Source organism: Sus scrofa, chromosome 13 (assembly GCF_054392235.1).
Source record: "Sus scrofa isolate SSC_HxYL_T2T_F1_AM1 chromosome 13, Sscrofa_HxYL_maternal_Yorkshire_Landrace_v2.0, whole genome shotgun sequence".
NCBI lineage: Eukaryota > Metazoa > Chordata > Mammalia > Artiodactyla > Suidae > Sus > Sus scrofa.
Window position 1 is genome coordinate 51,688,025 of NC_139395.1, and position 27,778 is coordinate 51,715,802.

Sequence of the window (27,778 nt, forward strand, 5' to 3'; positions counted from 1 at the left end):
TGAAAGGATCACCCACCTGGCACCTATGGCCTAACAGGGTGGACCAGCTCTGGGTTCTGGGAAGTAACAGTCTGCAGAACTGGTGACTGCCAACCAGTACCATAGCTCTCTTAACATGAGTGCTATGACACTCCTCATTTTTGTCACCATGTTTCTTTTTTCTCCCCCTCCTATAGGAACAGTCAACAAAAGCAATGTGGTGACAGCAAGTACCTCCATCCAGCTCCTAGATGAGCGGAAATCTCCAGTGGTGGCAGGTAAATGATAGATTTCAGTAGATGAATATAAAGGAAGCCTGGTGTCCACTGAGCTGATCAGTCAACTACTTCTCTGTATCAGAAAGTTGGTTTCAGAAAGGTAGAAAACATTAAAAAAATTTCCTTCTCAGCTTGGTGTCATCTCCTCCAATCCAACGTTCTGACAGCTGGTAGAATTTGTTGTGAAAGCAGAAATATTTCTGAGGACCTTTATTCTTAAACTCTGAGCCAGCAAGAAAGTGTTGGTATGTGCAGAGATAATTTCTTGACAGTGGGCACCATGCTCAGTTAAAGTAAGATCCAGATCTCTCATTTCTATACCATAAGGATAACAGGGGCTGTATTAAGAAAATTGTGGGTTTGTTTTAGGCAAATGCAAGCTGAAATGTACCCTTCTCTGAAGAGTCTGAAATTTTCATCAGAGTTAGTTGTATCTGCAGGTGCTGGGTTTGGGACAGGAGAAGCCAAAACACTTTATGATTGAGTCTTGTGTTGTCAAAGACACCCTGTTTCTGGCTTTTCTTGTCTCCCTCACTCTCAAGAGTGTCAGCAGATCTTTGTGGCTGGCTGGGGGCTTTCATGGGTAGTATTTACCTAAAGGGCCAGAAGCTGCCACAAGCCCTCCTTTGAGGACAGCTGCTGAGAAAATCAGAGCCTAAATGTGTGTCTGGCACATTGTCTATTTCTGATAAATTATTGGTGAAGCCTTTGGTTGATGGATGGGTGAGACCCTCCAAGTATTGTCCTGATATTGGTTAGCCTTACCCAATTTGGGGTAGCCTCTCTCCATAAGCTGTACTCTAGGGTGATTTTGAAGATCAACTTCTGTGACTTCACACACTGCAAATACTTGTGGGAAGGAATTCAGATGGATCATACATGTTTGAAGTGGTTGTTCTTTGGCTAGGAAATACTGCCTCTCCCTGCCAACGCACTCTTTATTTCCGATTTAGTCTATACATCATACGTGTATTAGCAGGGATTGAAAGATTTGGGGACAGTTGCCTTAATTATTCCTGGGTTATTTGGTTGGCAAGGAAGACAGTCTTATGCATCTAACCTGTAGCTCATGAACTCAGCAGACCTGTAACTCGTCATGCAGGAGATAAGGACTGTAAAAATTCAGGGCTGCTATCTTCACATTTTGTTGTTAGTGTCTCATGTTCCTTGAGGAAAGTAGGAGACAGGATCATTTAACTCAGCAAGATTTATTTTTGCTTAAAGGTCAGTTAGCCTTATTCACCTCCAGCCTGATCCAACCAGCTAGTTCTGGAGGCATGTTATCTCCCTGGAGTTGGGGCCACATGCAACAGCTGATAATGACATGGTCCAAACCAAACTGTCTGTTTGAAATTTCTTTCTGAAAACTTTTCTTTGGATTTCTCATTTAGTCATAATAAAGGATGCTCTGATTTGGCGCTAAGATCACTCTGCCTATCCTGTCAAAGTTTAGTATGCTCAAATATTTCTAAATGGCTTGTATTTCATAAATGTCTATTTGGCTGAGCATGGGTGAAATGTAGACTAGGCCTGGGCACTGTCTATCCAGTCTGGTGAAGACTATGACTTTTCCAGATGGTGCACTTGTCTACTGTTGAGTTAAACAGTTGGCCAGAGACCACAGGCAAGTCATGAGACCTGACTGGCTAACCATGAGTGGGTGGAAAAGACATCCTCCTATTTACTACAACTCAGTATGTGTCAACAGGTGCCCATTTTCAGCAAATAATTACAGAGCAAGACAAAGAAACAAGGTTATCCAAGGAAGTGTATTTAGTTCTTAGCTTTTAAATATGGTGATTATTAATCATTTCAAAAGTGGGTTGGGTAGACATAAGATAAAATAGAATTGCTGGATTTTGAAATCGAAGGCTGCCACGGATGCAGCACCATGGAGGCAATGACCTCCAAAAGACCTTTCTGTCTCCAAAAGCAGAGAGGGCTCTTCAGCACTTCCCCAAAATTACATTGACTCTGACTCACCCATTATGTCACTGGGTGATTAGCTTTGGTAACTTTCTTCTGTGTATTCTCCTCAAATTAAGTAGACATTGTTTACTACTCTAAAATTAAAGAGCTCATTTTAATTGGGTAAGAAACCTTGTTTTGGCAGGTGAAGATGAATATATGAGCAGGCTTGTCCCCCACACTAGTGTGCCTCCAACAGCAGATGGGGTGTAGCCAACTGGCAGTAATTTGGGGTTTCAAAGAAATCCTTGCATTAAATTGAGAACTATCTGAAAAGAAAGGTGTACAACTTTGCAAATCATTGTCAAGGACCGCTTTGAAAAGCCTGCAGGGCTCCCAGGTCTGATCTGGTGTTTTCATGTTCATTGGCTACATGTGTCTGTTTGGGATAGAAAGAGTTTCTTGTTTTGGTTTTGTGTGTGTGTTTGTGTTTTATTCTCTTCTTTCTTTCTATTTTCTTATTTTCTTTTTTTAAACAAAAACATTTAGATACTCATCTGTCAATGACATCTTTGAAGAAAGGGCAGTCAAACTGGGCCAGATTCCATTTATACGTCAGCCTCAGTGCATAAATGGACCCCATCCATCTTCTTGGCTTGTGACATTGCTTACAGTCCTTCTCTTGAGGAACTTGCCAACTCTCCAGCTGCCACTAGTGTGCTAAATTTTCTTAATTGCTTTCCCACTGCAAAGGAAGAAGTGGTAGGACTTTCTTTTTGACCCACCAAGTCTCTCTGGAGTCCTGGAACCTGCTGTGTGTGTCAGGCCCCTAATCCATTTTTCTGTTGTTATTGGAAATGCATACCTGGGACTGTAAAGCCCACGTTGATTTGTCACTCACTCTATAACTTGCTAAATGTGTGGTCTTAGATCCCTGAAGTTCTATCTTATATAGAGTTGGGATTATCATCTCCCTCACCTCACTCTGGGTTGATTTGGGAATAAAATGCGAGAAAAAAAAGCAAGAAAATATCTGAATATGAAGAAGTATAAAAATGCTAGGATTTGAGGTGGCCTATTTTTATCTTCAAGTTGGCAGCATACTTATTCATTCATTCATTTATTCAGTAAATATTCCCCGACCTCCTTCTTTTGCCAGCATTCTAGATATAAATGAATAATAACCAAGCCTTGTAATTCACAGGCTCTCACCCCACCCCTGTGCCCTCCACCAGAGATCTTTAAAAGAGCAGCTATTTTTAAAACCATATCTACAGAGGACAAGTGAATTCAAAAGCTAGAATTCAGTTACCTAGAAGCTGCTAGAGTTCAAAGGCTTTGTATTTTTCACCCTCAGTCCCTCACAGCATAACCCAGGGGAGTCCCTTTAGCATAGTGGACCCTCAGTGAGAATTTGGTACGTTGAATTGCACTTGTAGAAACCTGTTTTGCCTTTACTTAGTTGTTATTGACATGAGTTCCATAAATTACCTAGATCATGGTGTTATTTCTCCACTCTACTTTCAAAGGAGAGACCAGGCCCTACAGACTGACAATCACAGGCACGATTTCCATTGGACTAGGGTGGAAATGGCCTGGAGAAGAAAAGAAATGCATAGCAGGGTGGAAATGAGCCAAGGTGGATGGTGTAACTATTCAGGGAACTTCTTGCAGTGTTTGTCTGACTTCCCTATTCTCCTTCTAGACTCTCCCTCTGACAGATGCAAAATACTTAATCTAAAATTCTGATAAGAAGTTCAAATTTCTGAATTTTAAAGTAATAGCTAATAAATTCTGAATTATTTGCATTTGCTTTAAAATGTAAATTTTAACATATTAAAATCTAAAATCTGTCCTAAAATGTTCTAGTTTCATTTCTTAAATGAATTTTAAATTCTCCAAAGGCAAGGGCTGTCCTAATTACCTTTTTATTCCCTGTGTCAAGTGTAAGGGCCGACGTGGCAAATAAGTCAAAACTATTGGCTAAGTGACTTAAGAAAGTCAGCCTTCATTTTTACATACCATCTGTAGGTACAGATACTTCCAAAATTTACTGACCAGACAGTAGGAACACAGTACTTGACCAAGACTCTGAGTGAGGCATTCAGCAACTAAAACTCCCATCTACACCATAGTAAAATGATATAGATCAATATGGGTGTTTAAGGCATCGAAAAATTGTTTAGCATCCCATCCTAATGGCAGCTGTATTAGCTCAGTAGTTGTCTCTGCATCAGCAAATGTCTTTTCTGAGCTCCAAGCGTCTAACATGATGCTTATGATAGGTAATCCGATCAATAACAGAAAGAAATAGATTAAACATTAGAGACATTGATTATGGAAACACATATTTTAACAGATTTATTGAGGTATGATTTACATACCAAAAATTCACCTATTTTAAGTGTAAAAGTCAGTGATTTCTAGTATATATTGATGGGCTCTGATCTGCTAGTTTGTTCCTTTGCAAGGAACTCAGACCACATTAGGTCTGTTCATTGGAGGAAATTGGAAAGCATGGGTTAACAGGTTTCATTTGCATAATTCTGGACAGTGGAATGAAGGGGTGTGCTTGATGTTAGGACAGAAGATCTCATTTTAACCAGCTGGTTAAGAAAGAGATCGATTAACATCGCTGACCATTAGCTATTGTCAGGTATGTGCTATTTAAACTGAGTATACTATTTAATATAGAGTTACCTAAGTAACTCATATATACCAAATATATGAAATTCCACCAAAGGAATGTTGATAAGCAGAATATTTGCCTATAACATCTTGACAACATTATTCCTTAGAATTGGGTGAATAATGTTGCCAAAGTGTTCTAGGCAAATACTCCAGTTATTAACATTCCTTTTACTGGGATTTCATATATTTGGTATATATGAGTTAACTGGTATTCAGGAATTATGTGTCCAGTCTACATGGATAAACTCTAGTTTGTTAGAGCTGAGCAAAGGGAGGGCTTTATCACAGCAGAAATTAATGTTTACTGATTAAACTAGTTGTTCTCAACCAGGGGCAGTTTTGACACCCAGGACAACATCTAGAAACATTTTTGATTGTCACAGCTGGTTAGGAGGGGTGCTAATGGCATCTAGTGGGTAGAGGTCAGGCATGCTGCTAAATATCCTTCAAGGCGCAGGACAGCCCCCCCACAACAATAAAGGATTATTTGGTCCAAAATGTTAGTAGAAAAGAGATTGAGAAATGCTGGATTAAACTGACAGACAAACTTCAACTCTTTCAAATGCTTTCAAATTTAGTGCTTTCAAATTTAGTGTTTTCCCTTATAGGTGTATTACAAAAAGAACTTGTTTTCATTTCTTCATTTTTAATTATTGAATTCAGTAAATATATACCCAGCAGCTACTGTGTGCCTAGGTCTGAGGAGACAGCTTAGAACAAGCACCTTGGAGGCCATTGTGGAGCACATCAGGGGATGATGGTTGATACCACGAAAGGGCACTGTTGGCATCCCTGCCCAGAGGCTGGGGTGGCAGCTCCTGGTGAGGAATTATTCCAACCAAGTTGCTGCCAGTGGAGGAGAACCCCCACTTGCCTGAGAGGTATAGACAACGGACAAGTGTTGCATGAATGGGAGAAAGAAAAGGAGAAGGGAGGAGGAAGGAAGAGGAGAAGGAATTTCCAGTTAATGCTCTATAGAAAATGAAGTGTGGTTGACAGTGGCAAAGGCAGGGAAGAGCACTCGTGTTCACATTTGTATGTGGCAGAGGCAATGCTTCTCCAGATTGTGAGGAGGATGGGGCCTCAGAGAAAGCCTCCCAGAAGAGGTGACATGAGCAGAGACCAGAATGATGAGACAGCCATTGTGCAAAGATCTGTGGGATGGGCATTCCAGGCAGAGGGAATGAACTTCTCCAGAAATTGTGAATGAGATCTCTCATACAGGTTGTGTCTAGATGGCTACTCTGAGATACACTCGAGTCTCTCAGGTTTGGACAGTAATTACGAGGATTTAAAAGCATGACTGATGGGGAGATGGACAGATGCCCCAGTGGGGGAAGTGAGGGGACCCAAGGCATGTCTTTGCTCTAAATGTCAGCTATGAGGTGGGGCTTTTTATGTGTTTGGCAGTTGCTTTTCTTTTCTTTTTTTTTTTTTTTTTTTTAAGCTAACTGATGGTTGCAGTGCAGGGGCTAAAGGAAATCTAAGCCTGTAGGAATAATAACAGCAAACTTCATAGAAATGGATTATTGATGTAGCTAACAATTATGCTACATTGCAAGCCTGCAATAGAATCTAAGTTAGAGTCGGCCACATCGAACAGCTGCTCTGCATACCATGGTAGCCAGTGACAGAGCTTGCTGAGGTTCATTGCTCCAGGAATAAAAATAGCCTGGAGTCTTGAGAAACTGTATCCTCTGTGCTAACTCTCCAGGACACTCACTTCCATGAGCCACTATTCTTTTATAAACCTTATCAAAAGCCCCAACACATCCTCCACCCCCAAATCAGCAGCATAGTTTTGGAGTAACAGGTCTTTATACCCGGTTTTCACCTTCTGTATCAACAGGTTAAGACTCCTCTTTCTGAGGTCATTGTGGGATTTGAACATTAAAGCAATTGTAAGCCAAGGATTTAGAAGTGAGCACAGGGCCATTTCCCCCTTATTGCTCTGGGCTTGAGTTTTCACATTAGTAAAACGAGGTTGATTGGTGCTTTGGTTGGATTTCTAACAGCCTAGTTTTTTAAGATGGAGATCTGTTTCATCATCACAGAAAAGGAAAAGAATAAAGCAACAATGGAATATTTCTCACAGCCAGAGTCAGTCTGGCTTCAGCAGGGTGGCTCCTCTGGTTCCTTTTGAGAGAAATATATAAATTTATATAAATATGGTACTTGGTGAATGCTTATAGTTGAGTGTTCAATAATGGTTAGCTGCTAAATTATTATTGCTTTTGTTACCATTGTTAAGAATGATGTGTTACACCTACCACCATTTATTAATCAATGCTTATTGTCGTGTGCTGTTCCCGTGAAAACTTGCATAAGGAATGTCATTATAGTATCTTGAAATGTTTTGTACTTTGCAATTCACACTTTCATGTACCTATGCCTTAGAAGAGTTTGATAAACTATAGACCACAGGACCAAATCTAGGATGCTACCTGTTTTGTTTCTTTACAGTTTTATTGAGATGTATTTCACATACTATAAAATTCACATTTAAAGTGTACAGCTTATTGGGTTTTGGTATTTTGCAGGGTTGTACAACTATCACCACAATCTAATTTTAGAACAATTTCCCACCTACCCTCTTTCTTGATATCCACTCCCCACCCCAGCCGCAGTCAACCCACTAAGCTACTTCCTGTCTCTATAGATTTGCCTTTTCTGGACATTGTGGATAAGTGGAATTATACAACATGTGGCCTTTTGTGAGTGGCTTCTTTCACTGAGCTTAAAGTTTTCAGGGTTCATCCATCTTGTAGCAAATATGAGTATTCTGTCTTTTCAGTTGCTAAATGATATTCCATTATATGTATATACAACAGTTTATCCATTGACCAGTTAATGGACATTTGGGTTGTTCCCACTTCTTAATTGTTATGAACAATGTTGATATGAACATTCATGTATAAGCATTTGTGTGGATGTGTTTTAATTTCTCTTTGATAGAAATTGGAATAGAATTGTTGGGTCATATGGTAACTCTAGGTTTGATAATTTGAAGAACTGACAAGCTATTTTCCAAAGTGGCAGCACCTTTTTATAATCCCAGTTTTTCCACAATCTTACCAACACTTACTGTTGTCTGTCTTTTTTTTATTTTAAGCATCCTAGCAGGCATGAAGTGATTTGTATTTCCCTAATAACTAACTCAGTTGAGCATCTTTTCATGTGCCTGTCGGCTATTTGAATTTCTTCACTGGAGAAATGTTTATTCAGATCTTTTGACTCTATTTAAATTACGTTATTCGTCTTTTTATTGTTGAGATATGAGCTCTTTATATATGCTGGACATAAGTACCTTGTCCAATATCTACCAGCTGTTTTCGTAAGCAATATTTTATTGAAATGCAGCCATGCCCAGGTTGTCTATGGACACCTTCTATGGAAATGGCAGACCTGAGTTATCAGAATAAAGACTGCATGAACTGAAAAGCTAAAAATATTTACTCCCTTGCCCTTTACAGAAAACGTTTGCCAACTCCCACTTTAGATAAAAATATGTCACAGTCCATTTAAAAAGAAACACATAAAATGCTAATTTGTTCACTCACTGATTTCGCCATCTTTTTATCTTACAAAAAATGAAAGGATATTTAATGTGGAGGCCGTGTAAGTAGATGTTGAAGACAGAGCTTCCTCTATCAGAAGGTGTCCATCAGTTGTGCCTAATGTTTTTGTATATGTGGTTACCCAGAAATCCCAATCAAAGATCCTGAGCTTTCTAAAAATACATGCTCTCATTGTCAGTCAAGACAGTGATTTACTTAATCTTCACTCTAGTTTATAACCTCTGAACAGTGTAATCAGCATGATGCTTTGTAGACACTGAAAATGCCCTCGCATACTTTGGTGGAAAACAGATTTCTGGGATTCCCCCTCCCTCACCCACCCGGCATCGGCATGCTCATGAGAGATTTGGGGATTTATTTAGCTGCCTTAATCCAGGCAGATCTCCTAGTGACCTTGGTGGGATTTTGATCTCAGTTAAGACTAGAAAATATACGACTCAGGCTAAGTGAAGGGCTGGAGAGGATAAAGGAGCTGATGTGCATTCCCCCTCCCTAGAAGGAGAGGGCATGAGTAGAGGCTACAGCAGGAGCATAAACTTTTTGACAGTCAGTATGTAGACTCATGCTCATGGAAAATGGTGTTGCTAGTCTTTGGTGAGAAAGGAACAGTGATGATCAAAGGCTGTTTATCCCCACAGCCTCCCACAGTTTGCACTCAACAAGAGCTCACATGTTCTATTCTGGGTGAAAAGACCTGCATGAGGTCAGGATCAGTGTCTGAATGCCACTCCTACTTCAAGACCAAATTATATGTGACCAGGCTCAGGCAGACCAGGGCATACAATTATCTTAAAAAACATAGAAAGAGGTGTTCCTGTTGTGGCACAGCGGAAACGAATCTGACTAGTAACCATGAGGTTGCAGGTTGGATCCCTGTCCTCACTCAATGGATTAAGGATCCGGTATTGCCCTGAGCTGTGGTGTAGGTTGCAGACGTGGCTCAGATCCTGTGTTGCTGTGGCTGTGGCACAAGCCGGTGGCTACAGCCCCAATTCAACCCCTAGCCTGGGAACCTCCATATGCTTAAGAAAGTTCAGAATGAAAACAGAGTGCATGGTCATTTTATATAGTTTTACTTCACTAGCCTTCTTTTATCAACTTCTGGATTTTTGCTGATATAGTCAGGTTTTTTCAGCCAAAATTATTTGTTATTAAAGTACATTAATTTGTCTTATTTCTCATTTTTATGCTCTTCTCGCTTTCTCTCATGCTTTCTGGAACCCACTGCAACTAAATTTCATCCACAGGGAATCATTTCTCATCAAGGTTACCTATAGCTTCTACAGTCCCAAATCCAAAATTGAACTCCAGATATTCATTTTTCTTGGTCTGTCAGCAAGCACTTGACTGTGTTGATCACATTTTCCTTGAAAGACCTCCTTACTTGGTTCTTTACCTACCTCACTGCCTACCCTCCTAGGTCTCCTTTGCACATTTCATTCATCTCCTGATTGCACATGTTGGAGGGCTTTGGAGATCCCACCCAATCTCAAGGCTTTAAATGCCATTCGTGGGCTGGAGACCGCTTTCTCTTGACTCTTCCTTGACTACGCAGTGTCTTTACTTCTTAACTCGGCTCATCAAATGCAGTCAGTTCTAGGCTGAAGTCATGGAGTCTCTGCTATGTTTTAAGATAAGTGCTGGCAGTGCCAGGAAAGGATCCCAACTCCCAATTCTATAAACTTGTCACATCCTGAAAAGTGCCCAGGTTTTAACCTTGGGAAGACCTGCATTCAAATGCCCACTGCACTACGTATTGGTAATAGGACCTTGAACAAATGAACCAAATCCAGTGATTATGAATTTTCCTCTCCTATGTAGCAGTAAAATGCTCACATGTTTTGGTTAATGTGAGGCTTAGAGAAAATGAAAATTTACACTTGGAAAATACTGGCTTAAAACTGGGTGCTCAATAAATGTTGTTGGTGGTACTATAATTGTTCTTATACAAATAATATAATAATGTCATAGTCTTGATATTGTGGTTCACCAGAATGAATGAAGAATGGCAAGGAATGGGTTGTATTATTCATGCTAACCCCATGCTCCTGCAGCTGCATTGATCAGGTCTGCAATAAATTATCTGTGTGACTTTGGGAAAATTCCTTTCCCTTTCCATGCTTCCATTTCCCATTTGTAAAATAAGAACATGGGACTATTTCAGGGGAGCAAATAGGTTTAGTCTGATAAGTCAACTCCGGTTGATCAGGAGCTAGTATCTAGAAAACAGATTTAAAAGGGTTCCGAGGCCTTGGCTGGGCTGAGTAGAGAAGTTTGCCATAATCTATTAGCAGTGTCTAAAATAGGTAGGGGAGCTGGTCACAGCTGTTCTGCAATTTGCCAGGCCTTGTCTGAATACTCTCAGAGGATGTTTCCAACTCCCAGTCATCTGGTTCCTTTTCTGGCTCTTCTTGATGGGCCTTTGAAACTGGGTGATGTTCTGTTCTATCCATCCAAATGAATATTCAGTGTCATTGGAGTGAAAAGTAGGTGTAGATACTCTAGTCAAGAATCTGAAAGGAGGGAGTTCTCATTGTGGCAAAGCAGAAGCAAATCCGACTAGTATCCGTGAGGATGTGGATTCAATCCCTGGCCTCACTCAGGATCTGGCATTGCCATGAGCTGTGGTGTAGGTCACAGACGTGGCTTGGATTCCACGTTGCTGTGGATTTGGTGTAGGCCGGCAACTGCAGCTCCAATTTGACGCCTAGCCCAGGAACTTCCATATGCTGCCGGTGTGGCCTTAAAAAGAAAAAAAAAAAAAGAAAGAAAAAAAATATCTGAAAGGGGAGTGGGGGGATTACAAAGCTGCTTCTCTGAATTGAGAGGGAGGTTTCTTTGAGACCTCATTGCAATTTGGGCATAAAAAAAAAAAATAAATACAGAGTTTTCATCTCAAGGGAAAATAGGATAGTTCCTTGAAGTTGTGTATGTAAATCACAGCCCATTGGTGCCCTGTGGGGTTGGAATATCATATGCAGGTAGTTTTCTGTATAATAGCCTTTAGCAATGCATTCACTGGTGGGTTTGATCCAACTGAAAGCAGGTATCTCCTGATCTATGATAGAAAGTTATATATAGGTTTCTAAAGTTGTAAAACTATAATGGGTGCTACAGATGGATTATTTTAGAAATTGATTAAGCCACTTGCTTGGATATTTAGGACCTAAGACAAGAGTGTCTTATTTCTAGGGTAACTTGGCGAATGTGAGCAGTGTGATTTGATTTTCATGAACCTTCAGGAAGACATCTGCTATTCACTTTTCAGTCTTCCATTTTTGTCAGAAAAAAAAATAATAAAACGCTCAATTATCTATTCATGTTCTATCATGTGAAGCACTAGACTGTTCCCACAAGGCCAGGGATATTTGCCTTAAATTTAAAAGTTTTTCAGGCATAGATTTGACACTAGGTCTTCTTTCTCCGCTACCTCTGTGGCAGATATCCCTCCTGTGCCCTCATTGTATGTCTCACGTCTGTTGGGTCCTGCTATTGTGAATTTGCGATCTCTGGCAAAGCAAAAATAGTGATACTGCCCCACTAAATATGGTGAAGAAACCATATTTCACATAGTTTTCTGAGAAACAATCAGCACTTAAAACACGATATTTGTTCACTATATTCCTTTGGCAAGGTTCTATGTTGGAAGGGCTTTTTTATAGGGGAATCTGTGAATATGACAGCAGCAATAAACAGCTGAAAATAATCTATGAGGCGTTTGCAAATTATTCCTCATGAGCTGTAGTGGTTGTGAAAGATAATTTGTGGTTCTCGCAGAATACCCTGCAAATTGGGTCTTTCATCTGCCATGTTTTTTACAGTGAAAACATTTCATTGCTCGTATTAACAAATGATAACTCTGCATTTGTTAATCTAAACAATTTGATTTATATTTTTCTGTGCTGTGAGGCTTGTTGACATTTTAGGGTAAGTAATTATTTTCATCGCCAACCGCTCTTTGTGGTAACTGTAGGCAAAAGATAGAAATCTGAATATATGCAGGCATCGTTTTAACCATTTTCTTCAAAGACTACTCGTAAAGCAGGAATCTCTTTGCCTGAGTTATCATCTGTGCCTAGAAATCTAGCAGAACACAGGTGTTGAAGAGTGAGGATTCTAGCCATATTTGGGGTTTTCTGCGGTGGACCTCCCATATTTGGGATTTTCTCTGTCCTGTAATCACATGGGGCAGGGGACAAGGTTGACCTGCACCATCACCAGACCTCTGGCAGAGGGCACTCAACTTCTTAAATCATAGCAGTGAGAGGAGGCACACGTTGTTGGCCTTGGTCGTTCCCAGCATGTAATATGTGTTCAAGTGTCTCATGAGGTAGTTGCCAAGATTACATGACCGTTCACGACAACACCTCTCATCATGCCTGGTACACAGCACGAATTCTAGAAATATTTGGTGAAATGAGGCCGACGTATAAAAAGATCATCTTAGTTCCCTTTCTCATGTTGCTTTCTTGGCCAAGGACTCTCAGTTCAAGGCAAGGGAAAGAAAGATTTTTTTCTCACCTGGAAAGTAATTGATGCATCCTTCGACCAGATGCTCAGTCTCACTCACTGGAATGGTATTTGAGGCACAGAGCAAACAGGAGGCACCAGTGCTCAAGATGGAGCCGATTCGACACCTGGCTTTCTCTGGGATCTCTTTTTGCTTTCTTTTTCAATCTACTCTTTACTCTATCCTGGTTTATTTTAATATTCAGAAAAAATTAACATCAAATTTATACTTTTCCCTCAAGAAAAATAATTTAGCAAAATTACTGCTCCAAAGAGGTGGTCCATATTTAACTTGTGGATCTCTCTGGGGTCCACTCGTTGTGAAGCACTGTGGGCAGGTATAGATGGGCTCTGTGATATGTGTGTCCTGCAGAGTAAACTGCAGTCCATCCGTCTGTTTTCCTTAACTTCTTTACACTGTTAGGCAAGGCTTTGGCCACATCAGACAGAAAGACAATATTCCTGCCAGTGTGGACCTCCCATTCACATGCCAGGTTAGGGAATGGACTACTGATTTAGGATCCAAAACAAGTTTTACATGGCCTGAAGGGGTGCATATAGAGCCAGTACCCTGAATAGCAAATGTGTTTTATCCTTTGAACCAATTCCAATTGATTAGTTCTGGTTGCCTACAGTGCTGTCTTAAAAAGGCATCTGTGGTACATCAGGGGCTGAGCTGGGAGAAGTGCTGGGATTGATTAATGATGTCTGTTAAGGGCTCTGGAGGGACAGCTTGCCCTATATTTGCCATTCTCTGCTTTTGCCAAGTCATTAACTCCTCTGTGTAAAATGATTTTAATACTAACAGGTGACTCTAAGTATGAGGTGGAAGATCATGAGAGAGAGCAGGTAGATTCCACTTTAAGAAAATCTAGCATGAGAAAATGCAAATTCACAGAACACATAAATCTGGAGCCAATTATTGCCATTACAGAAAGATTCCATGAAAGGTTCCTTTAAATAGTGAGCTCCCCTACTGCATTAAAATGATGATTCAATTTACAAAAAATCCCTTTGCATGCAACTCTGTGGAGTCAAGCAAGCCATACCTGATTTTTTTTAAACCCCGGCCTAAATAATGTTTGGGATAGCTGCTGCCACATATCTTGCGCCTCTTGATAATTCCCCACTCTCTTCAGACTTCCTCTGACTTCCTATCCCAGAGTGTTGAGTAGACAGTCTGGGTGGTGGTCAACAGCTGCTGGCTTCCACCCTGCCACGGCTGCATTTCATTAGTGGGTAAACTGATTGCTCCGAGTATGTTTATGTGTGGGTGTGGTTGTACAAGTCTGTGCACTCTGCATACTGTGTACGTAGATGCAGATACACACAGGCCATTATCTCGCTCTCAGCCCACCCTAAATTCATTCCTGCTGTGAGAGTTATAAATGGAAGGTTCCAATCGCCTGGTGGATATGGCCTTTTAGGAATACGTGCCCCCAATTCCGCCTCCCCATCCTCTTCGTGTTTGTTTATATGTTATTTACCCTTGCATCAGAAAACTTCCCCAGACCCCGGGCCCAGGTCCTATTATCCAGCCATGGAGCCCTCCTTTTCCTCTGTGGCCTAGAAAGCCCCAAATGGTTTTCTGATTTAGAAAATTAAATATAATCTGATTCTTGTGGCAAGCTATGAAATCCCCAACCAACAGACGCTCCCGTTAAATATATAACATACATAACATCAAAAAGTATCACCGATCTAGCATGAACTTGGATTATAAAAGCACTCAGTGCCCCTTGGGTAAGATGGCCAGCTTCTTCCCAGGCACTCAAAATTGGGCAGCTTTCCAGTGGACCATAAAGTTCCCAGGAATGCTGACTGGCGTGCATGTTTGTATTTCTGCTGCTTTGTAAAAAGCAGCTTAAGGCAGGGAAGAGTACCTGAAAGAGAAATATCTTCCCTTTCTCTGTGGATAGCCTTCCCCGCATGTAAGAATTGTAATAACTGCTCAGGCACAGAGCACAAGTATCATCTCTATTTCTACTATGGTATTTTTTTAAATCTCAATGTAAATGTCTTCCCAGGAATTTTTTTTTTTTTTGACAGAAAAATCTATTGTTTTTTGTTTTTTTTTTTTCTTTTGGAAAAATCAAAATGAGGCAATAACAGTGAACTATCAGCCCTACTCAGACACTTTCTTCTGGCCTAAAATGACTATTCCTATTTGAGATGAAAGCTTTCAGGCTGGTGAGCTGTCAAATAGCTCCTTTCCTTCTGTCTTCACAGGCTCATTGGCTTGAGCCAAGCGTCCCTCACGGTACTGGGCAGTAATAGCTGCATAGGTGCAGCCATAGATGGCAGCTGCCAACATCATGAGACACACAATCCCACATACGACCCCAGTGATGACGATGGTGGCCATGGCGTGGCGCAGATTGGCCGGCCTCAGCTTGGGTTTGATCTCACACTTCCAGTGGTCTCGTTCCCCCACACCGTGGCTCTCAGGGGGCCTGGGGACAACCTGGTGGACAGCACCTGGCTGCTGCACTTGTGAGGACTCCAGGTCTGGAGAAGGAAAAGGGCAGGGCTGGTATAGCTCATGAGGGATTTTAAGGAGGTCCTTTCCCTTCCAGATATCCGGTGATGCACAGATGACACTGTCCATTATTCCTCCTTGAAGAAACAAAAACAAAGAATGATAACAGAGCCTGATACCACTGAACTCCTAAATCCTCAACCTGCAACAGGCAAATGGAATTTATAAAACACCTTTTTTTTTTTTTTTTTTTTCCTGGAGTCAAAGAATTTAACAACCATATTTTATGACTTTAGGATTTCTAAATTGGCTCGATGCTAAAAATGACACACACTAAATGGGCAATTATGTATGACCAAGAATTCATTAGAAGCCAAGGTACCTTTACCCTCTAAATGCCAAGGGAAAAAACAATGCAAAAGCTGACAGGAAGGGGCACTGGAGGCAAGCCTGAGGGCACTGCTGCGCACCTCTAATGAGCCCCGCCCCAAAGAAATCTCCTGTGCCAGATTCCCGCTGGAGATGTAAAAGATAAATAAATAAAACCAGTGTCTTTTCTTATGATGTTATGGGTTCATTACAAAGATCCCATCTCTGCCAACACTCTTCAGTGATGCCAAATAGGATGGTCAGTGGTCTTGTGAGAGTTCTGTGTGCCTGAAGATCTGACGATGACATTAGTTCGTGGGGATTAAGTACAATTAACACATCTCCCCAGACCTCAAAACGTTTCATACTTTGAGTAGAGAGTTTCTAATGGATGATGGGACTCAATTTCCAGTCTCTGTAAAGGGATTGGTTTCCTCGGGTATGATGACTACTGTTGTTCTGGGGAGATTTGAGTGCCTAGACGTTCTTTTCTAGAAAGAGCACTTGGGCTAACAGATTCCATTCTGGCCAGATTTGATCACCAATTTACTACTTGACCTCAGGCAGGTTAACTTCTCTGACTAAATATGTTTCTGTGAAAACATCCTATTTGTATCTGAGTTGAGAGTTTACAAAGACCTGTTAGATAAGTTTTACAACTCTGCTATAATGGGTAATTCTTGTCCAAGGTCATTCAGGTCATAAGGGGATGGATCAACAGCCAGGCCCAGCCCTCCCCTGTGATCCCAGCTATTTCCACTACACTCGCTGCCTGTCTCTACTTTGTCCTCTCTGAAGTCAGTGGAGTTAATACAGTGACCCTCAGTAGCACCTCACCCCTATGACCTGTGGCTCAGTTCCCCCGGATGGCTGTGAAGCCTGGCACCGCTCTTAGCCAAGTTAGAGGCTGCAGATTCTTTGTACACAGTGTAGGTGAATTATACCAAAAAGTCCCATGTGGGAGGTTGTCACTTCAGTGTTATTAAAACCTTCCATTATATGAGCACTTTAGAGTTTTGAAAATGCCTTCACATCCATTCTATCTCAACCTTATAAACCAAGTCCTGGAGTTCCTGTCATGGCTCAGTGGGTAATGAACCTGACCAGGTAACCTTGAGGTTGTGGCCTCGCTCAGTGGGTTAAGGATCTGGCATTACCATGAGTTGTGGTGTAGGTTGCAGATGTGGCTTGAATCTGGTGTTGCTGTGGCTCTGCGTAGGCTGGCAGCTGTAGCTCTGATTAGACCCCTAGCCTGGGAACCTCCATATGCCGCAGGTGCGACCCTAAAAAAAAAAAAAAAGGCAATAAATAAATAAATAAATAAGCCAAGTCCTACCATGGCCCTGTTAGTAGATGGGGCCAGTTTGCAGTCCAAGGCCCCATCATGGCCAAGGTTATACATCATGGCCATGGCAAAATTCAAGCCATATCTTTCTTGCTTTCACTGCTTAAAGTAAATCACCTATTGCCAGAGCCTTTTGGGCCTCTCCTGGCTTTTCCAGTGATCCTCTAAGGCAAGAGCCTCAACTCTAAAGCCAAAAGGTAACAGAGGAACTTTCTCCTTTCCTGAGCTGAGGTACAGGAGGCCAGAGGTGTGGTGTGGCTGCTCTGGATGAGCCCAAAGTTCTCTCAGGCTGTGCCAAGATCAAGGATCCTTGTCACACTGACCATTTCAATATTCTGCATGGAAATTAGTTGTAAGGCAGAAGGCCAGAGAGTCAGAAAGGAAGTGTGGAGCCTTGACAAGAAGTAATGACACTTAACCCAAGCAAAGAGCACTGGGACTTCTACCAGGGGAAGAGAGGCCACCTATTATGGGACTAGCGATTCCACCAGCTGGCTTAGTCCTATCCTAGACTGAAGTGTTTCACCCATCACTCCAGGGTGAAGCTCTGTCTTCCTCTAGCTCCAGACTTCCTGCTGTTTAATATTAGAGTGGGAGGCATGGCCTTGGGACCCAGAGCTGGGAGGAAACACTGACTGGAAACTGGGATATGGCTATAAGGCAGGAATTGTGGCCACCAAGAGCTTCGTGGCCTTCTGTATCCTCAGCTAGGACTTGCTTCCCAGCCTTCTAGCACTGTCTCTTCAGCCAAATCTCTGGATGACAGCTTGGTGGGCTCAGTCCCTTCTAGATTCATGGAAGTGCCAATGCAAGGAGCTCCAGCATGCCAAACACTCATTATCCCTCATCTGGCTGCTACTAGGTCTTAATCTCCATCTTGGTAGAAGACCATTACTTAGTTCTGTGACCCTAAGCAATTTTTTTTTTTTATTATTCCGTGCCTGTACTTGCTTATCTGGAAAATGGGAGAACAGGGTCATAATGAAATTCACCTCTAAGATTGCTCTTAGGACTCAGCTGGATAAAATGTCAAGTGTTTAGCACTATTCCTAGCTCAGAATGAATGTTTGATACAGTTAGCTATCAATGTAAAGATGATTTGTTTACTTATGAACGGAGAGAGAGGAATGCTAATCACAAAATCTCTGTTCATGTTGTTGTGAAGGACGCATTATTATGTATGGATCAGAGTACATTTTGCGGCTGTTGGGCCCACGGGAGGATGAAATTTCACCACCCTTGGTAGTTAGACTGGGGCCATGTGACTGCGTTCTGGCCAATGGAACCATGAAGGACACTTCCAGGCCACAAAATTGCCTGCGTCATCCTCTGTGCGCTTTGTTGTTCCTTGATGGGAACTAAGGTTTTAACCAGTGTAGTATCTATTCCCTTATTTTGCCTTTATTCATGCATCAGTAGTTAGATGGTCTTCTACATTAGCATTTATTTGGGGGGTTTATTTCATTAATTTGGGACACTTAGGTCTTGTTATCCCAAATCAATGTTGCTTTCCTTCAGGGGAAGATTGTTATCTGGGCGGGGCAGCTCTGCCAAGAGGGAGCAGTGAACCACATCATGAAATCTGAGGGCTAGAATGGGCCTTAGAAACTCCCTGGCTTAATATTGTCAGTTTCCACCTGGTGACACTGAGGACCAAAGATCAGCAGTGAGTTTGTGGCAGAGTAGGGGGAGCTATATCCTACCTCACGTTGCTTCCAATGTCCTGGACCTGAGAACTTCTTTTATTTTGTTTTGTCTTCTTAGGACACACAGAGGTTCCCAGGCTAGGGGTCGAATCAGAGCTACTACAGCTGCCAGCCGACACTACAGCCACAGCAATGCCAGATCCAAGCCATGTGTGTGACCTACACCACAGCTTATAGTAAGGCTGGATCCTTAACCCACTGAGCGAGGCCAGGAATCAAACCTGCGTCCTCATGGATACTAGTCAGAGTCATTTCTGCTGAGCTATGATGGGAATTCCTGAGAACTATTTTTTTTGTCAGGAAATATTTTTCTTTGATACAAACCATTTTCTGTGACAGTTTAGCCCATGCTTACCATTTAGTGCAGAATGCAATGGCCAGAGCCGCTTCACCTATACTACATGTATAGGTTTACATAACAGTTTTATTTGCAACCTCCTATAAGAAAGATTTTTGTTACATTATTAAATGACCTGGGTGGTAGGTCTTTGTAAAGATTAGCTGGGTAGTGACATGCTATTGGCTATTACATTTTTGAGAGAGATTATTAATTCAGTACTGTTTATTTGAAGTCAGGTGCTCTCATCCGCTTCCTTCTGTATAACTGCTGCAACCATCTAGACTCTCTCAATTCCCTAATTCATGTCTGTAGCTCCGATGTCTTCCTGAGTTATAGGCTCAAGTATATACCAACTCCAGAGCACTCCTTGGATATATACTGGGCATCTCAAGCTTGACCTGCCCAAATCGAGTTCTCGATTTACCACCTTCCGCGCATACTTGCCCATTTCCCCCATTTCCTAGCCTCCCCCTCATCAACTACTGGCATCACCATTTATCTGAATACTCCTGAAGAACAAAACATAATTGAAATTCCCAGGATACACTCTTTTTTCTTTATCTGCCACTTCAGCCCATTAGTAATTTCTATCAGTTCAATATTCTAAATTCCTCCCAGAGTTGATCATTTCTCATCGCCCATCTCTTCCTTGGATGACTAAAGTCACTTTCTCCCTCATCCCTTTGCTTCTTCTGCAGCCTTTGGTCTCCTCTCCCTAGAGTCACCAGAGTGGCCTTTGAAAATGCAATCAGGTCATAATGTTTCCCAGACTAAAGATCTTTAAGGGATTTCCATCTTGCCTGAAATAAAATCTCAATGTCTCAGCCTGCTCTGCCTGTTCCACCATGACCTGACCCCTGAGCATTTGTGTCTCTGTCCTCTCTTCCTCCCTTCCTTTGTCATAGCTACTCTTTTGTCCCTCTTTCTGTCCCTCAGTCAAGCCAAGCTTTCTTTTCCCCAATTATCTCCTGGCTTATTTCCCCTCATTGTTGCAGTTCTGCTCCTCCAAGTCATCTCCTTGGAGGGGCCTTCCTGGTCCTTTCCATCTGAAACGAAATCCCTGTCCCATCACTCTCGCTCCCCTTGCTCCACCTCTACCATTAACTGATTTGTGACCATGGATATGTGTATACCTTAGTTAACATCTGTTTCTACTGTCAGGATGTAATGTTCATGCTGGTAGGGAGTTCCTTATTCGTTGACCTTTTCTCCATGCCTGGATAGATCCCTGGCACACAGAGGCACGCAAGTATAGGATGAATGAAAGAATGACCGAATGATGCTTAAAGGGTAGGAGGAAAGAAGCACAGTGATGACGTAGAGGAAAGAATGTGAGGCCAAGACCTAAACCACTCATGCTACTCTTGTCTGTCTTTCTACTCGTGATCTTGGTCAAGTCACTGAACATCCCTGGGCTACCATTTCCCATTGATAACAGGCTAGCATTGAATAAGAAGGGGGTGGCAAACTTTTCTATAAGGAGCTCGATAGTTCATATTTTAAGCTTTGCCGTAGTCTCTGTCTCAACTTTTCAACTTTGCTCTGATAGTGCAAAATAGCCACAGAGAGTCCATAATAAATGGGTGTGGATGTGCTCCAACAGAACTTCGTTTACAAAAATGGGAGGGGGTTTTGCTCTTCAGCTATAGTTTTCAGATTTTGCTCTTCAGCTATAGTTCACTGACACCTGAGTGATTTCTAGATCCCTCATCTTTAATATTCTGAGATCTCTTGCTTTCTTTTGACATTCTGTTAACGAAATACTAAGTAACTTTGGAGAGGGAACCCCCCCCCCCCCCCCCCCGCTATTGTATCTAGTTTCAGTAACAGTGGTATCTGCTAAAGCAGAAGGGGCGATCTTAGGAAGATTCATAGCTGTTAGATGGACAGAGGCAGACAGAGAGGGTGGAAGTCCTAAGGAGAGATGCCCTGCCCCCATTTGAATCACACTTAAAAATCAGAACTTGGTGCCACTTCAGAGTTGAGCAGTTATTTAGGTGATGATCGAATTTCGCTCTCTCTTAAGGGCCTACAGTTTCCAGATAAATAACTTCATGGTATTGCTAATCAAAAAGTGGAAAGTTAATCTCTATGAATTGTTTTTGTAGATGATTTTAATTACCTGAATGTAAACACCTTCTAATGACTCATTTGCCTCTTCTGCCATACCATGAAGCGTTATCAGTGTGAAAAAGCTTACATGGACCCCTTGCATACTCTTCAACATTCCTTCTAACACAGAGAACAGTTGAGGTTCATTCTAGGCTGGTAACACACAAACGGGACTTTTGAAATAGGACATTACTAACCTTTATAGATGAATGTCTCCAGCCAGAGTTTAAGACTGAGCAAGTAGCAATTGCATTTCCAGAGGTTGTCCCTGAGAGATAAACGCCTCACTCTGGGCATGGATTCTAGGAGGGCTCGATCAAGCTGCTGAAGCCGGTTTTGTTGAATTGCAAATACAGTTAGGTTCTCCCAGTGCTCTCCCAAGGATGTAGGAAGGTGACTTATGTTGTTTGATGACAAATAAAGCTCCCTCAGCTGTGGGAGGGAATGGAAAAGCCTGCTTTCCAGGGAATGCAGGGAGTTCTGGGTTAGGTTTAAGATCCTCAAGTGCTGAAGTCCATGGAAAACTCCGGGAGTCAGATTTGAAAGAGAATTGTTGTACAGGTTCAAGGTTGTGAGCTTTGGCACGGATTTAAATGCAAAAGCCGGAAGCTCGTGTATCTGATTATCTTGTAAGTGCAGCGTCAGAGTCTGAGGAGGCAAACCAGGAGGGATTTCAGCCAGACCTTGCCGGCTACAGTCTACAGAATTAGAAGGTGAGTGACAGCGGCAACTCTCTGGGCAGCCACACACCACTGGGAACAGGAAAATCATACTTGAAAGCAGGGAAAGTTCACCTACAACAAACAGAAAGAAATTGGGATAGGAACCAGTTTGTGAGTGGCGTTGGCATTTGTTCCCCTTTGAATTCACAGGTAATGTGATTCTGAGCAGCGAACTCCTTCCATAGCCTGGAAGAGAGGTTTTATCATTTACCATCTTTAGGAGATTTGGGCTGGACTGGGTACATCCCCACTATCATCAACTGTTGCCAACTCTGTACTAACTATTGCCAGTAGCCTTGGACAAGATTCTTTTTTCGTGGCTCAGTAATCAGAAGACAGGAGACATAGAATATCAAATAGAAAGGTGAAAAAAATATTGTGTAGGGCACATGCCTGCCTTTTGTACAATGCAGCAAATTATCTGGGACTAGAAGTTTAGAAGAATGTTAGCAGGTTCAGATATTCACATTTTTTAAAAGTATGCTACAAATCAGCACTGTCCAATAGATGGGAATGATCTTTATCTAGTATTTAATATAACCATATCAACACGTATCATCAGCTACATGTGGCTACTGAGCACTTGAAATGTGACTACTGCAGCCAAGGAACTGAAATTTTATTTGCATTTAATTTTAATCAGTTTAAATAGCCATGTGGTGCTGGTGGTCCATATTAGATAGGGTAGGCCAGAAGAATTCTTACAAATCTTGATGGCCATCTCGGAATTCCTGTCATGGCTCAGCTGAAACAAATCTGACTAGGATCCATGAGGATGCATGTTTGATCCCTGGCCTTGCTCAGTGGGTTAAGGACCCAGCCTTGCCATGAGCCGGTATAGGTCACATTCGCGGCTCAGATCCCACGTTGCTGTGGCTGTGGTGTAAGCTGTAGCTCTGATTGGACCCCTAGCCTGAGAACCTCCATATGCCACGGATGTGGCCCTAAAAAGGCAAAAAAAACCCCAAACAAACAAAAAACCAAAACCAAACAAAACAAATTGATGGCCATATTTTCAGGGATATAACCCATGAATTTTGATTGTTTCTACTGCTTTTTTTTTTTTTTTTTTTTTGCTTTTTTGCTTTTTATGGCCATACTCATGGCATATGGAGGTTCCCAGGCTAGGGGTCCAATCGGAGCTACAGCTGCTGGCCTGCACCACAGCCACAGCAACACAGAATCTGAGCTGCATCTGCAACCTGTATCACAGCTCACAGCAACGCCACATCCCTAACCCACTGAGCGAGGCCAGGGATCGAACCCGAGACCTCATGGTTCCTAGTCGGATTCGTTTCTGCTGCACCATGACGGGAACTCCTGTCTCTAACTCCTTTTTTTTTTTTTTTTTTTTTTTTTTTTTAATTCAAGAGGTTTCAGAAACAAAGAAAAGCATTAAAAATAATATAGTAAACGCCCATGTTCCTGTGAATTTGCCACAGGTTGCCATATTTCTTTCATCTCTTTTTTCTTTAACTCAAAGAAACATTGCATAACTGATACTGTTGAACTCCCTTTGATTAGCACCCACATCATGTTTTCCAGCATGAACTTCCATAATATTACTAGTATATCTTTCCAGGCCTTTTAAAAACAATACTTAATAACAACAGCAATTACAAATAGCATTATAGCTCCTGTTTTCAGCCAGGCACCCCATAAGTGCTTTATATATATTAATTAATTTAGTCCTCATAACCTTGTAATTTGAGGTCTATTATTATGCCCATGTTAAAGGTGATGCACGGAAAAACTAAATCGCTTGCTACAGATCACACAAATACTAAGTAGTCAAATCATAGTTTGAACCCAGGCAATCTGCTTTCAGAGTCTGTCAGGGTTCTTACATGCTATGCTTTACTGCCTGTCATACTTTTACATACACACACAAACCCACACGCACCCATAAACACACATACATGCACAAGCTAATAATGTTTTTACATAGTGATTTTTAAAAATCTACATAAATGTAATCATTAGCATGTTTCATTTTGCAATTTGCTCTAGTTACCCAAACTGATTTATCCACTTGGATATACAGAGAGTTCATTCATTCCTTCTGACTTCTGTGGAGTATTCTATGGTGAGGCCATGAGCCAGATTTAATATTTAGCCACTCCTGAACTGACGAGCATTTGAGTTGTTGCAGTTTCTTTCATGACAAATGATGCTGCAGAAGGCATCCATGCACAGAGCTCCTTGGCCATGCAGAAATATGGACGAGGGTCTCTAGAATCAGCAGGAGCCTCCTTGCCAGGTTCAGAGAGGATGCTGAGATGACATTTTCCTACATGCTGCCAGTCAGTCTCCAGTCTATCAGTCCCTTCTTATTTCCTGAGACTTGAATTTCAAAATATGGCAAACATCCATCAAGGACATTTTGTTAAGTTAGTAGAGGAATTCACAGGGCCAGGCAATAATATTTATTTATTTTTCTTTTTAGGACTGCACCCACAGCATATGGAAATTCCCAGACTAGCGGTTGAATCAGAGCTGCAGCTGCCGGCCTACACCACAGCCTCGGCAACGCAGGATCCCTGCTGCATCTTCGACCTACGCTGCAGCTCCCCAACAACACCAGATCCTTAACCCACTGAGCATGGCCAGGGATCAAACCTCCATCCTCATGGATACTAGTCAGGTTCGTTACCAGCGGCAATTCCCCAGGCAATAGTATTTAAAACTCAAGATGGTTATCTACTCATAAAGAAAACTCTTGAGAGAGGTTTTTTGATTTTTGTTTGTCTGTCTTTTTGGCCTTAACTGGGAAAATGTACAGTGCAGCTGTCAAATACACAGAGCCTTTTCCCCTTTGTTCCCTCATTTCTCTGCTGCTGCAAATAGTTCTTTAGGGCAAGAGGGAAGATGTTTGGAAAGCCTTCTGAAGGAGATTGTGCTAAGCTTAGTTTAGATCAAGGGATGCAAAACATCACAGCCCCATTCCCTCTTGTAACATACAAAATAGCAAAACCCTCATTTTCCTATCTGTGCTTTTGCAAATAATCTAAATCTTAGTGCTAGAGCATCGTCCACTCAGAGGAGAGTCTCACCCCTCACTTTAGCTGTGGTTCTCAAGCATGAATTAGTTGCAGAAAATCATCCCACTCCCACCCCACCCCCCAAGAGGGTGATATATGAACTCCAACTTGAAGGACTGTGTTTTCTATGAAATGGCCCATGACAGGCCAACTGCATATCCGTTCATGACTGGGTCCATTGGTCTCCACCCCCTTCCTCTGACCTAACATGGCACAACATAAATCCTTCTCTCAGAGACATTTTTTTACATCTGTTTGGTCTTTTGAGAAAGACAACTTGAAAATAGGCTTCCCACAGATACCTTCCTGAGGGGATCCCCCTTCTAAGGCCCGAGGGGATTAATCATGGCTCACCTTCCATGACTGAGTCTTCACAGGCTTACCCGCTGAACCTGAAGCCCACTTTTATTAAGTTGCAGATCAACAAACCGAGGCCATGGCAAACTCCGAGTCCAGCTTTTCATTCACTTTTTTTTCTGAATCCTACTTGCACTTTTCTTCAATGCAGAGAACAGTTGTCGCTTTCAGGGGACCACTTACTTCAGCAGCCCTTCCCCTGTTTCCATCTGGCTGGGATTGTTTTCTGTAAGAGAATCTTTTGATTGTCCCCCCCCCCCTTCTTACTTAAAGCGTCACCCTCCCCAAGATCATCACTGCTTTTCCCATTGAGACAACGAGCCACAGAAAGAATGTTTGTCAAACCTCAGTGAACAGCTGTAGCATTCAAACATGACCCCAATGGCTCAGGCTCAGGCTTTTTGATTATTTAATCTGCTTGAAGTCCGGGGCACCAAAATAAAATTGCCTTCTTAATCCGGTCCTGGTTTCTGAATTCTGTTGACTTATTAACCACGCTTTGTCAAACCTCATCGGGTTGGGGGAGGCTCGCTATGGATCCTCCATCTGGGGGTCTAGCAGCAGAGCCAGCAGAGTGTGTAATATGAGGACAAATTGGCCTGCTGGAGGCTGACATGGTTTCCACAGTGCACTGTTTGGTCATCGAAGGCTTATTCAGCCAACATCCGTGGGGATTAGCTGTGTTGACAGGGTCTTGATGCCCTGAAATTCATAGCCATGGTTTCCTTTTGTGGACATCACAACCTCTTCTCCCTGGTGCCACAAATACTTCTCAGCTGCTTCTTTGCTTGCTCTCACCTCCCCCTCCCCCCCGCACCCCCCGCCCCTCACCGCCCCTGCTCCCCCCTCTACCACCACCGATTGAACTGACCTTTCGGTTTGCGTGCCTTTGGAAATACTTCTCAATCTTTCATCGTGTCCCTGATGCTGAGGTTCTGGCCCTTTCCTCATTTTTCACATATAAAACAATAAAGCCGCCCCCGTGAGCATCAGGCGTCAATGAACTGTGACTGTTCTCTAATTGAAGCCCTTGGAAACTTTCCCACTGGGGACTGGAATGTTTCTTTGAATGTGCAAATGCCCGGCCATTTACTGAGGTGGGATTTCTCTGTTAAAGCTGCAGCTTGAAGTGGGATCCTTGGCCTTTCAGTTTGAGGTTCAGAGTCAGCTGGGTCTGGATTTGAATTCAGTGTCACCATTCACTAGCTTGATGTCTCGGGGGCAGCTTGACTTGCCCAGTGGGAAGCCTGTGTCCTGGTCTCTAACATGGGGATAGCAGTAGATTTTGCTTCACAAGATTGTTCCCAAGATTACATAAAGCAATGCATGTCGTGGCTCAGAGAGCCACCCAGGAGAGTGCTTTCCAGGATGTCTACGATGCTTCATTGGACTCAGCCTTGACTCAGCAGGCAGAAGAGGGTTCCTGACAAAAGATCAGGAGACCTGGCCCCTCGTACCACTCTGGAGGTACCAGAGGGAACCAGAGGGAAAAGGCCCCTTGGGAAAGAGGTTAAAAAATCAGATTGTGACTCTCCTAATGGCCTGCTCTTCAGCACTCCTTTCATCCTTTGGCCAGGCCGCTTCCAGCCTCACAGATCCCAAGACCCTCATCCTGCCTCCTTCCGGAAAAATCTATTTCACCCAGCCTGCTGTCTTTGGTCCTTCTCTCCACTATTCTTTGAGCATCCAAAATAAATGGGGAAATCAGGTGTAGGCAAAAAAGAGTCATCTAAATCTTAATGAGGGCTAGATGGTTCCTTCCTTCCCTCCTTTTTCCTATCCGTCTACTTTCAGTTGCACAGAAATTTAATAATAGTTATTCCTATGTGATACATGACCACCCATGGGTCATAATATAACAAACACCTGTGAACCTAACACTCATTCTAGGAATTGGAAAGCTTTTAATAACTTCTATCAGCATGTATTCTTCTGTCTTTTACAGGGGTCAGTTACCTTTTTTTTTTTTTTTTTTTTTTTTTTTAATGAAAGAGCCAGATAGTAAATATTTTGGACCTTAAGGGCCACACAGTGTCTATCATCATTATTCAATGCTGATGTTACAGCACATGGCCAACCACATACATTCTGTAAACAAATGGTGGGCCTGTGCTTCCAAGAAAACTTTACTTACAAAAACAGGTAGAGAGCTAGATTGGCCCACAAACTATGGTTTGCCAACCTTGCTCGATCCTGCTGTCTAGCCACTACCGTCACTGCTCCACCCAGCCAGCTGTCCCCTATCCCAACTGCCACCACCCCGCCGGACATATCCAGCACCCTGTCTCCTTATCTGTAAAATGAGAAGGCTGGAGAGGATGATCTTTAGGGCTCTCTTATGTCTAAAACCTTGTCCTTCTAGTC

General features: G+C 42.3%; 2 protein-coding genes across 28 annotated transcripts in view; one reads left to right on the top strand and one right to left on the bottom strand.

Moving 5' to 3' along the window:
• Positions 1-27,778, top strand: part of CACNA2D3 (calcium voltage-gated channel auxiliary subunit alpha2delta 3) — a 924,345-nt gene that overhangs the window by 633,030 nt on the left and 263,537 nt on the right. For all 26 annotated transcript variants that reach the window (XR_014823278.1, XR_014823270.1, XR_014823269.1 and 23 more), the window contains one exon: positions 177-257. Coding sequence is in view for 3 of the 26 variants with exons in the window: in XM_084988628.1 (XP_084844754.1) it covers positions 177-257 (81 nt within the window). In the remaining 23 variants the exon portion in view is untranslated. The remainder of the gene's footprint in view (positions 1-176; positions 258-27,778) is intronic.
• On the bottom strand, positions 14,920-26,046 carry LRTM1 (leucine rich repeats and transmembrane domains 1). Of its 2 annotated transcripts, XM_084988641.1 has the most exons (4): positions 25,760-26,039; positions 25,412-25,640; positions 21,492-22,088; positions 14,920-15,559 (listed from the first exon to the last, which is right to left on the bottom strand). In XM_084988641.1, exons 2-4 carry the CDS (start codon positions 25,416-25,418, stop codon positions 15,126-15,128), a joined length of 1,038 nt encoding a protein of 345 aa, XP_084844767.1. In that variant the 5' UTR covers positions 25,419-25,640; positions 25,760-26,039; the 3' UTR covers positions 14,920-15,125. The 2 variants fall into 2 exon arrangements, with proteins under 2 accessions (XP_084844767.1, XP_020924637.1); XM_021068978.2 differs by having other exon boundaries at positions 25,412-26,046.

Excerpts from the sequence above, each read along its gene's own strand:
- LRTM1 (XM_021068978.2), bottom strand. Across the intron at positions 15,560-21,491 it reads GGAGACATTCATCTATAAAG|GAGGAATAATGGACAGTGTC; the intron begins GTTAGTAATGTC and ends TGTTTCTTCAAG.